The sequence below is a fragment of the Anabrus simplex genome, chromosome 1 (genome assembly GCF_040414725.1).
Source record: "Anabrus simplex isolate iqAnaSimp1 chromosome 1, ASM4041472v1, whole genome shotgun sequence".
NCBI classification, from domain to species: domain Eukaryota; kingdom Metazoa; phylum Arthropoda; class Insecta; order Orthoptera; family Tettigoniidae; genus Anabrus; species Anabrus simplex.
This window is the reverse complement of record NC_090265.1, coordinates 313,170,899-313,183,556: the sequence shown is the minus strand read 5'-3', so window position 1 is coordinate 313,183,556 and position 12,658 is coordinate 313,170,899. Positions and strand designations below refer to the sequence as shown.

Sequence of the window (12,658 nt, the reverse complement as noted above, 5' to 3'; positions counted from 1 at the left end):
TATCTCACTGTTAGATAGCTCCTCAGTTTTAATCATGTAGACCGAGTGGATCTCAAACCGTCAAAACCAGGTAAAAATCCCTGACCTGACCGGGAATCGAACCCGGGGCCTCCGGATAAGAAGCAGGCACGCTACCCCTACACCGCAGGACCGGTAAAAATGTAATTCTGAATTTTGCCTTCAGGACATCCTCCTGATAAAGTAAGGCTCCATTACCTACAACTGATGCATCTGATTGAATAAGGAATTACAATTGGTAATTAGGATAACCAAGCTTAATGCTATTCCTTAATAAAATCTTTGTTCGCTCAAATGCCCTATTTTAATTTTCATACAATTTCCATTTGTTGTTCAATTTTAATAATTCCTGTAAAGATGCTACCATTTCAGCATATGTGGGACAATGGTTTGCGAAGAACTGCATCGTACCAAGGAATTGTCTAATTAATTCTTTAATTCTTTGCGGTCTCTGAAATCCACAAATAGCTAAAATTTTCACTGTCTTAGGTCTAATTTTCTGCATGCTGCTTGGTTTGAACAGGAGTTTAACATCCACCTCTTGGAGCAGGCCAGAGCAAAGTGTAGCTTCTACTGAAGTTCCAGTCTCATCCATGGCTGTGACAGTATGGAAGCTGCTGAGGTATAGGTGGTGCTGAGTAATGACATTCAGAGCACAACCAGTGTGTCTGAGTGTCATGAAAGGTGTTGCTCATAGGGTTAGTTGTGCTACAATAGCACTGTCTGGCCCAGCGAGGAAAGCATTGGCAAACTACCTCCTTGTCTTGCCTAGTATGCCTTATTTTGGTACGTTGCTCATTGGGTTAGTTGTGCTACAATAGCACTGTCTGGCCCAGTGAGGAAAGCATTGGCAAACTACCTCCTTGTCTTGCCTAGTATGCCTTATTTTGGTATTGCCATTGGCTTTTGTGGTTTTTCTATAACTGAACTTTGCAGCTTGTCATACACTTGGCACACTTGCCAGAATTGACCCTTTAGTAAACAAATACCTGTGCGGTCAGTATCCAGTATTCGGGAGATGGTGGGTTTGAACCCCACTGTCGGCAGCCCTGAAGATGGTCTTTCGTGGTTTCCCATTTTCACACCGGGCAAATGCTAGAGCTGTACCTTACTTAAGACCACGGATGCTTCCTTCCCAACACCCTGCTTGTCGTAAGAGGCGATTAAAAGGGGTGACCAAGGGATGATCAAATTAGAACCATGAGACTACTTGTAATTAGTACCATCATACAGGGAATACCATGGGTCGTTACTTGCGCGTAGTACCACTATTTTAGGTACAAAATAGGTTTGTGATTAGTAGCGACAGTGTGTGACTCAGGATGCATTTTACAGTACCTGTGATTCGTACGCCTATATGAGCGACACCATGGTTCTGCCTTGCCTATGCTTAGTACCCACTATGTGAGGAACACCACGGGATAGTGCATGTCCCTGTGGTTAGTCCACTTACATGAGAAACACCATAGGTTTGCGTTGCCCGTAGGTTTGCCTTGCCTGTAAATAGCGCCGCAATGTGTGAAACACCATAGGTCTGTGTTACATGTGCACATTACATTACCTGTGAACAGTACCTGTGAGTCTACGCTACTTTTGATTAGTACCGCAACATGACAAATAGCATGGTTCTACATTCCTAGCGATAAGTACAATTATAAGGGGCCGATGACCTGGATTTTGGACCCGTTTCAACTACAAGCATCATCGATTCAGGATTGTGCTTTAGAAGCAGTCCCTTGGTCAGTATTACTAATACACCACAATGAGAAGTGTCTTGATCAGCTGATCTCTGTGAACAGGCATATCACAACCAAGAAACTGTGTATGGAGCTGAACATTGCCTGCAGTGCATTAGATGTAACCCTTGCAAATTGTGTGCCAGCTGGATCCTACAATTGCTCGCACAGAAACAGAAACTTCATGTGGAAATTCGTGAGAAACTTTCGAACCAATGCAAGGCTGAAGACAACAATTTCCTGAATCAAATCATCACTGTGACAAGACATGGTGTCACCACTGTGAGCTGGAACCAAACCAGCAATTCATGGAATGGCACCATTAGAATTCCCCATTGAAGGATAAGTTCAAGACACAGTCCTTGGCTGGTCAAGTGATGTACACTGTCTTGTGGAATAGGAAATAAGTAATCCTTCTGGACTTCCTGGAACCTTGTCAAACCATCAACTCTGACTGCTATATCACCACAATAATGAAGCTGAAGCACTGAATTTCCAGTCTGGCCAGAGAGAATAAATTCTCTCTTACAGCACATTGTCAGATGCTATACCAGTTTGAAGATCACAGACAACATTGTCCATTTAGTAGGATTGTCATGCACCACCAATGCTATGATCCAAATCAAAGATGGGTGCAGGAGACACTGGTGTCCTAGCAACAATGCTGTTGAGAGCATTGGTGCAGATTTTTACGAACGTGGCGTATAGACTTCAGTTCAGAAGTGGAGAAAATGCATAGCCAATGGTAATGACTACGTTGAAAAATACTGTTATGTTCCTAAAGTAGTGTTTTATCACGTGGTGTTATTGTGCTCTTCTATCTATTGTAGTTTTCAAAGAAACAGAGGGTATTAGTTTTGGAATGACTCTCATATTAAATGTACGGTACACACTTCCGACCATGCTTGGTCAACCCTTGTTCTTTTCCGACCCTGACACTATTAGGTTCTGAAGACTAGGGAGCTTTTAATTTTCACGGCCTTCATGGCCTTTGTGTTTCTTTGACAAATATAATTTTTTGAAGTGCTGGACCCCTTCCATTATTTTCCTTTGATTAGTCATTAATAGAGGATGGTGGCCCATTTGTACTTCCTCTTAAAACAGTAATCACCACCACCACCTCCAAGATGAGGAAGTGCTATTCCTTAACCTGTACACATTACTAACATTTGCAGCTAAAGTTTGCTCCATCTCAGTGCTGGTCATCTTCATTTTTTTATTTTTTTTTTATTTTTTTTTTACAAGTTGCTTTACGTCACACCGACACAGGTAGGTCTTATGGTGATGATGGGGCAGGAAAGGGCTAGGAGTGGGAAGGAAGCAATGATTATGATGATGATGATGCTTGTTGTTTAAAAGGGCCTAACATTAGGCCCCTAATGGTATGAAATGAGACAAAATGTTATGACAATTTAAAAATCCATAATCCTCCAACAACCAGAATTCGAAAACGTGAGGACAAAGAATGAATGGATAGATATGAAGGTCACTGAGGTGAGATGCCCCATTTTCATAAAAAAAAGTTTCTTTCCAGAGCTCCGACTTCGTCGAACTTTTCTGGGTGGTTCTTCTCCTGGAAAGCACCACACAGAAGACTGTCTCTTCGTTTCAGGGTCATAATGGTAGACCCATGTTTCATTACTTGTGACGATATTGTAGGTGTCTTTGGACTGCCCTCCATTGAATTTTTCTAGCAGGAAATGACACCAGTCCACTCTCTCCTCGTTTTGACTTTCTGTCAGGGAATGTGGTACCCAACGGGCACATCTCTTGTTAAGGCCTAAGTAATCGTGAACGATGGTCTGCGCTGCTCTTGACCCAATGTTTAAGGTCCTTTCAATGTCACAAAATGTAAGATGGGGATTTGCTTTGATCATTTCCCTCACAGCATCAATGTTTTCTTGAGTCACAGCTGTTGCTGGGCGACCGGGACGAGGTTCATCTTCAATTGACTGCCGACCCCTTGAAAACTCGCGAAACCAATTTCCAACTGCGGCTCTAGAAGGGGCAGCCTCACCAAAAACGTGCAGCAAAGAAGAATGGCATTCTTCGGCACTTAATTTCTTTTTATAATCATAAAAAATCTTTGCTTGAAAATCGCGGTGCAATAGATCCATCTTGCACCGTGTCTGACTCAGCACTGCCTGTGCTTTCTTCCCTCGCTGTGGAGGAACTACCGCTAGGAGGGGTTGCGCGCACATGTGCCAAGGTCGAAAAACATTGCTCTTTCAAATGAAAATAATCCCATTGTCCTCAGATTATGGTTTACGCGCTGCTAAAAACTTTCGGCATAACCTTCGTACCCTAGTATGTTTTGTTGGCGTCTCTGAAAATTGCTGAAAGTAAATTGAGACATAAAAAATCATTATTATTATTTGTTAGGTAGGTTAGCGAGTAAAACAGTTGTGATTGGATTGTTTTTATCACGTTTTAAACCCACTTCTCTCCCAAAAATCCCTATATTGGCCTGAGTTACAAGATATTAAACAATCACTTTGTTAATGATCTCGCCTGCCTATATTATCAATTCTTTAGCCCTGGAGACAAGACTTTCACATGCGCGGAACGACTGTTGTTTGTTTACACGCTCGCGACCTTCTCGGGAAGGATGTTGTCAAGCGGTGCTCAATGCTGCCAACCTCTCTACTTAGGAACTAATGAGTGTGTGGTGCTTCCATATATAAGAACGTATGGCAGCCGAAAGATAATATCTACAGAATTACATCTTACTATAATGTGTTAATGACATTGTTCTTTTTGTGCACATTGTTAGGTGATATCTGTCACATTCTTGATTACACAGCTCACATATACAATTTTTGCTGGGATTGTGATACGATTTGGTGCTTCAGTAGGTGGTGGTGGTGATTATTGTTAGATCATTGCTCTGGACTTGTTCTTGCTGTGCGAACGGTTAGGATAGGATCTGGATAAGACCTCTGATACAGGGACAAGCAAAGGGGCGCTTTTATTGTGCTGAGGCTGGTAACGGAATATGATTATCATAACTGACTGGAATGAGATCACGGGCCACCTTACGTTGGCCAATAGGAATGCAAGTAGCTACTTAAGCAATAAAAATGGCGTGTAATACTCTTTGTTAGGTTATAAAAGTAAATGTAGTGCTTGGGGCGGGTTGCTGGGTTCCTGGACATCATTATGAACACATCTCTCCTCTTAGATGCATTCCAAGTAAGATTTTATTAATTACCATTTACATATAACATTAGAAATGTCTAGTCTCCAGGGCTGGAGTTTTACCCCTATATTAATAAGCTTAGCAACAACCGTAAATATTTCTTAACTAAAGTAAACTCGTTTCCTCATCTTGAGGTGGTGCAGCTCGTTTTTAGACAAGCCCCCAGTGGAAGAGAGTTGCATGTACCATTTTTCCCGCAAATCAACCTTCCTGCCATTCGTAAATCTCTGGGAAACTGTACCGGGAATCGAACTCAGACTCCCAAGAACAGCAGCTAATTGTGCTAACCATTATGCTGGCGGACATTCTTAACTACAAAACGCAGATATATATATATGGCTGATGTGTGCTTGCAATGCGCGTGTCTGACGTGATACTATTCATCTATTTGTGCGACGTCATCAGAGCTGCAGTAGACCTATGCTACAGAGGTGGACATTTATTAACTACGAAACACAGATGTACCGCATGACTTCGACGCGTGTTTTCATTGCGTGGGTTGTACGGATGAAACTATTCACAAATTTGTGTGATGTCATCAGAGCTGCATAAGGCTTGTAGCCGCTTCGAAGCGGAATCATTGTTCTTCTCTGATGAGTTACGTTGGGGGGGTCTTGTATGCAAGATTTATTTTCTTTATTTTATTAATCTCGAAAAGCCAAGGGGGGTTTAATACACAAGTAAATATGGTACTTACAATGATCTCCCATGAGATACTATCACCCCATCAAAGCAGGAAGTAAAACTGAGAACACTTTTCCTCTTGGTGAAACAGTGTGACTTTTCATCCCATTTACCATCATACCATTGTCTGCTGTCCATCTCACAACATTGTTTAGTTAGGTCTTTTTGTAGTCTCTCACAATCCTGTGATTTATTTTCTACTCTGTACAGTTCTTGAAAATCTGCAAAAAGCCATATCTCTGATTCCAGTTCTTTACTCATATCATTTAATCTACCTTTACATACTGCTGACTTTATACTTCTGCCTTCTATTGATACACCTCCATTTTTTTTCTGCACACTTCCTTTCCAATCTTCGGCTCTTTTCTGTTGTTCTATCCTGTGAGTCCTTTCATGGACTTTATTTTATTTTTATTTCTATTTCCCTACCGCATTCCTCCCCGATTCGTCTGATTACCTTGCTGTTACTTCTCAACACACATACGATGTAACAGTAAACATTAATTGGAGAATAGATGGTGCTATCAGTTCCCACTTGGAATGCCAGTTTACAGTGAGCCATCTGGTGACAAATTAGAGTACCACTTACTGCAGACCAATGGTAAAGTATTCTTAAATTCAAACCTTCATTATTGGAGAAGTCTTCCCCATGAACAGTCGAGATTTTCTTCTGAAGATGTGGAACAAAGTTCTGTGCGAAACATAAAGACTTTCACCTTGTTTTCTTGACATGGCAAAAGGCCAAAAGCTTATCATGTCTACAAATATGGGCTGTGAAAGCATCAATCTAAACATACACTCCTCTTGTTCATTAATGATCTCTATTATGTTTATCATCATGTTATCTTTAGTTGACTTTATTTGCTCAATTAAATTTGCTAGTTGAGTTCCTTCAGTCTCCCCTTATTCCTGCAACCATTCCTAACTCTTATTTATGTAAAACCTTAACCACCTCCTTAATCTCTTTATTTCCCTGTTATAATATAGTGGGTCATTACCATTTCTTACCACCTTTATACTCCTCAAAAATTGCTTCAGACTCAACCCTTGTAATTTTAAATTTTTTGACAAAGGCTGGTAACGTACCTCACCAAAATATTTGCAGTTCAACAGAAAACAATTTGAAAAACCAATGATTATCAATGGATTTACTTTGCTACCATTAAATTTCTTCCATTAGCTTTGCTGGAAACTGTACAGTTCTTTTTTTTTAAGTTAGCAACCCTGCAAATGGAACTAAATAAATAATTTACAGTGAACTTCATTCACAAATAACACTGGTGACAGGGGAGCATGCGACATGCACAGTGCAAGAATTTCAGGCATTGATTACTCGTAATACAGATTTTCATGCACACGTACACCCACATAAAATGGTGCATGCGACACCTTAACTCTTTCGCGCCCAGACATTTTGGCATGGTATATGTAAGAAATCCCAGGCCCTTTTCTTGCGTTATTGTAGTATTTTACTAAAATATGCATATTTCACTTATTTATTGTCCAAATTGAATTTTTTTTTTTTTTTTTTTGCTAGTGGCTTTATTGCACCGACACAGGTAGGTCGTATGATGACGATGGGATAGGAAAGGCCTAGGAGTTGGAAGAAAGTGGCCATAGCCTTAATTAAGGTACTCTATACTATACTAAAGTTTATTTAAGCAGTTGATGTGAGTAGAACATTTCTTCCCGATTAATTTGGTGTATGTTACATGTGTATTTGAGAGCGTATTATATTTTCAAAAAATTACTTATGAAAGTCCGTATATACGGACATTGGGATTTCTTGCACATACTGCCGACATCCATATATACGGGCACAGGGAACGAAAGGGTTAACAACGAGCATCCTCCCACCACACACCTTTCTCTCTCCAACCTTCGTGGTATTAGCATGTGCTAGCACAATTAGATAGGATTCTAGGAGCACAGACTACTGTTACGTTTGGAAAACACTTATATAAATAGAGTATTGCCTGATCTAAATAGGAAAGAAAATGAAACCAATGAGTTACTCAAGTGCTGGGTGTGTACATGCTCTAGTGTAATACCCACTAGCCACTGTTGCCTACCACCAACTTAAAGTATATAGGAGGTATTAGTTTTGGAACGACCTTCATAATGTGCTTTCTTTCCTTTCCCACCCAGAGCAGGCCACAGATAGTAAGTGGCTGGCTTACAACGGGTTTGAATACCAGTTGGCAGCTTCTGACAAGCTCATTGCTTTTGCCAAAATCTACATTGGGAGAGACCTATTAGGTTACCTTCGCAGAATAATGAACAAAACAATTTGTTAAACTCTTTTAGAATGGCAGGTTTTCTGTATATTCGATTTCAAAGAAGAGTCTAACATTACATTTTGTGCAAAATGCACTGCTGAAAGTTAGCTGCCTGTACTGTTTATCTTTCAAGTATTATAGATGTCTTACAGAAGATACTTAGTTATTTGTTGTCAAGAGAAAAGTTATGAATTATCACTTTTTAGACAGAATGCACTAAATATATTGTTATATTATTGACTATTGTCAACAAAAATTTGTGACTTGTTTGAAATTCGTTGTACAGTTTGTAGTCTTCTTTTTCCTATGCAGTCATACAAGTATATTTCCAGATTTGAAGATGTTCACCATTGAATTGATATCGTATTTAGACTAGTCAGCATTGTTTCAATCAGTATTACCCTTATGGACCTACAAGGAGTGAACACACCCCATCTTAGACACTCATAATTCGTCATGATTAAGGAATATTGTACTAGCAGTTACCCATGGCTTTTCTTGCGTTGATTTCGTAATTTGATAAAAGTAATCATTCTTCGGTACTGTACTAAGACATTACCTGAAAATCCCTAAAATATGAAACCTCACTGAAAAATTGAGTCCATTTACCCCAGAAACTCTTTGTAAACCACGTTTGTGGTATTGCCTTTTGGGGCTAAGATGACCATGCAACATAGAACTGTACACGTGAGAATGTCTTCTCTGAAGAAAAGAAAAAAAAAAAAAACCCAACGTTTCTTTATTTTTAAAGGAGATTCCAAATACCTACATCCATATCTATAACATCTTCAGGTTTTGAGATATAAGTATCCCCATAAAAAGAACTTAACCCCATTATCAGCCCTTCCTCCACCCCCACCTAAGTGCATTTTCCAAAAACAAAATAGACATGTTTCTTTATTTTTAAAGGACTTTCCGACAAGTTTCATGTCTGTAACATGTTAAGATTTTTACATACACTGTAGATATTCCAGTACTCATTTTAAAAATTCACCTGCTTTTTCCATTTTCAGCCTCTTAAGCGGATTTCTGAGAACAAAAAATATGTGTTTCTTTATTTTTGAAGTAGATTCCAAGTACATGTTTTCATGCCTGTAACATCTTCAGTTTTTGAGATATAAGTATGATCATAAAATGTTCAACTTATTCGTCACTTCTTTCCACCCCCCTAGCCCCCATAAGTGAAATTTCCAAAAGCAAAAGAATACATATTTCTTTCTTTTTAAAGGAGACTCCAAATGGTTTTCAGGCCCATTGGGCTTACTGAGTTTAGTTCTTTGTGTCAAGGGACTTAAAATGAGCTTTGTCTTGTCCTTGTATGACTAATTCGATATTTCACCTATATTAGCCTATTATTTTCATATCTCCCCCCATCCCCACAAATTGTTTGGAAAATAAAATACAGCCCATGTACCTCAAGGATAATGTATATTTACATTAGTGAAATAATTTTTTAGAATCAGTCCGTAGTTTCTGAGATTACCCTCCAGATATACACAAACTCACAGTTTGCACTCTCTCTTTATTAGATTATGAAAGAAAAAAATGGATGAGACATTGAAAATAGAGGTATTGAAAAAAAAAAAAACTATCCACAGTAACTGATGATAAAAATCTCTCACCAAATACAGTTCAAGAAACAAAGGTACATTGACCTTTTCATTTGATTTATTCTGCAATGAAATGTTCCTCAAATAAACTAACGGTTGCTTCAGATTGCAAGGATATTGATATCTATATAACAACACACGCAAGGTTCTTTGCTGCCAATTTCCACTGCACAGTGTCAATGTATTGTGACATTATCTTCTAATGTTTTAATTTCTAATGAATAATCACGATAGGCCTAGTAGAAAATACTGAACTGTTGTGAAGGAACACAAAGACATGATTTGATGGTGTCATTTTTAAAGCTATGGAAACTTTGGAAACGTACACACCATTTGATACCATGTCAGTTTTATCATGTGAATTTGTTTTTATCCATTTCTATTTGATTTATTTCCACATGCATATGTTATTATTTGTGTTACCAGAATTAATTTTTAATACTTTTTCCAAGATTTTGGTTCCTTGATTTCATTTTGGCCTGTTGATAATTTTAAAAGCCTTTTTTTGTTTGTTATTTTCTGTTTTGTTTGTTTTATTTACTTGAAATTTTTATTTGTTTTTGGGTGTTTCAGTGAGCCCCATGTGGGTTTCTCACTGAAACGGCACGTATTTGTTTTTCAGGGTCCACCTGGTATTTCAGTGGCTTCGGGCAGTGGAGGTCCCGGCCCAATGGTCACACCACAACAAGCCATGTTCATGCAGCAGTCGGCTGGTCCTCGCGGTCCTCCTTTTCCTACACAGGGTCCTACTGGTGTACTTCAAGGTCCCTTAGCCTACCTCGAGAAGACTACGAGCAACATAGGAATGCCAGAAGGGCGCAGGTGACGGGGGCGGGGGAGGGGGCGGGGCAGAGGCAGAGGTCGAGGCCGGGGGAGAGGTCGCGGAGCTATGGATTATGGGACTGCCCCCTAAACCCTCCCATATGGGATCTAATGTGGTTGGATGGTCTGATGTGCATGGAATGTGTCACATAGTTGGCACAAAGGACTGAACCGAAGTAGTATATTCACCTGTGGCAGATGCCATGAGCAGAGTGTACTGATATTGTAGGAAGTATTGTAATGTATTTGAAGTTTCTGTTATGGTATGTCATCTTATTCAGCCCAAGTGTTTGCATGTTCTAATTGATGTATTCTTGTTTGTGGAATGATTATAAACCTCCTCATATTTCCAATGGTGACTATTACTTCGAGCATTTATTGAGTGAATAGTTTGTATGGAGCTGATATATTGTTTTTCTAAAATATGTATTTCTTAATCATCAAATCCGTAATGTGTATTCTGCCTAAATAGATTCTCATTTCGTATATCTTTTTGTTACTACTGTTGTGTTTTGATTTTCCATTTTATTGAGATGAAAACTCTATATAAAGTCTGTTCATTATAAATTAACAATAATATTAATGTAAAATTTATTGATGGACAAATACTTCTCAAAAAAGAAATTGCCATGCTAAAAGGGTTGCAATGTCTCTGCTTAAATCCAGTATACTGGAGGATGGTTGCTCATTTTAAAGTATTAACAGAACTCAGATTCCTTTTGTTTACTTCACTATTTAAATCATTCCAGGTCTCTTGAACATTTTGAGACTTGTTGTTGCATTAAACTATCGAGACCCTCCCTCCTTGCATTTGAATTTCCGTCACCTTTTTTGGCATTCTTTCATCACTCAATCGCTTTGTGTGTCCAAACCATCTTAGTTGGCTCTTCTCTATTGTCATTCATTTTTCCCACTCCAATTTCTTCGCGGATTTTGTCATTCCTAATTTTGTCTCTTCTATATTATACTCCTCAAGAACTTCATTTCAGCTGCCTGTATTCGACTCTAATCCTTTGTCATTGTCCAAGTTTCTGCTCTGTAAGTTGTTATGGGTACGTAATACATCTTGTACATTGTTTCATTTGGTTCCGTTGGCACATCTTTGTCCCATAACATGTTTCTTACACTGTGATAGAAGCCGCTTCTAGCTTGAATCCTCTTACTAATTTCAGCATCCAGTTGAGCATTCCCCATTAATTCACTCCCCAGGTATTTGAACGTCTCTACTACTTCCAGGGGCTTGTCTGCAAGTCTAATCTGACCTTTTCCTTCTTTATCCCCTCTAGTCATAACAAGAGTTTTACTCTTTCCTACACTTATTTTCAATCCACATTCTTCGATCTTCCCATTCACCATATCCAACTGTTTTTGAACATTCATGTCCTCTTCTCCCCAAATCACAATATCATCTGCAAATAATAGCATGCTCATTTCTCTTCCTCCATATGCTGCCGTTACTGTTCTTATGATGTCATCCATTACTATTGTAAACAGAATTGGCGATAGAACACTTCCCTGTCTCAGCCCACTAGTGATTTTGAACCAACTTGTCCTGCCAACTTGTGTTTGCACACAACTACAACATTCTTTGTACATTGCCATGATCATTTTTATTAATCCCTGTCAATTCTTTTTGCACCAGACTGCCCCAAACTTTAGTCCTGGGTTACTGTTATATGAATTTTCAATGTCAATGAATGTCATCACCATATCATTCCCGTACTCCCATTGCTTTTCCATTAGTTGTCTCATAATGAAAATGGGCTCTATTGTTGACCTTCCACTTCTGAACCAAACTGATTTTCCTGTATCTGATTTTCAACCCACAACCTTATCCTACTTTCCAGTATCCTCTCCATTATCTTAGCAACATGGGATATCAGAGTAATTCTCCTGTAGTTCTTCAATACTTTCTTATCGCCTTTCTTGAAAATTGGGATGATCATTCCTCTTATTCTCCCAGACAATCCTGAGAACTCAGTATGTTCACTGCAGGTCTACAGCTCCAGCTGCCTTTATCATCTCCACTGAAATTTCATCTATTCCAGCAGTTTTTACATTCTTCATCTTTCTTACTGCCATTTCAATTTCATTCATTATAATTTATTTATCCATTTCTTCTTCAACTAATTGCCTATCCTGGTGGTCCATTGAATGACTGTCATTAGTTCTCATGTTCAGCAACTTCTGAAAATACTCTTTCCATCTATTTCTTATTTTCTTCTGGCTTTGTTAATATTATGCTGCCTTCATCCTTCACAAATCTGGTGTTGACTTGATCTCTCTTTTTGTTTCTTAAGATACCATACA

General features: G+C 38.9%; 1 protein-coding gene across 1 annotated transcript in view; it reads left to right on the top strand.

The window, feature by feature from the left end:
- The window catches only part of MED28 (mediator complex subunit 28), a 28,066-nt gene extending 17,228 nt beyond the window's left edge, over positions 1-10,838 (top strand). The window contains exon 4 of the mRNA XM_067142402.2: positions 10,149-10,838. Within this exon, the coding sequence (XP_066998503.2) occupies positions 10,149-10,352 (204 nt within the window). The 3' untranslated portion in view covers positions 10,353-10,838. The remainder of the gene's footprint in view (positions 1-10,148) is intronic.
- Positions 10,839-12,658: the final 1,820 nt, after the last annotated feature.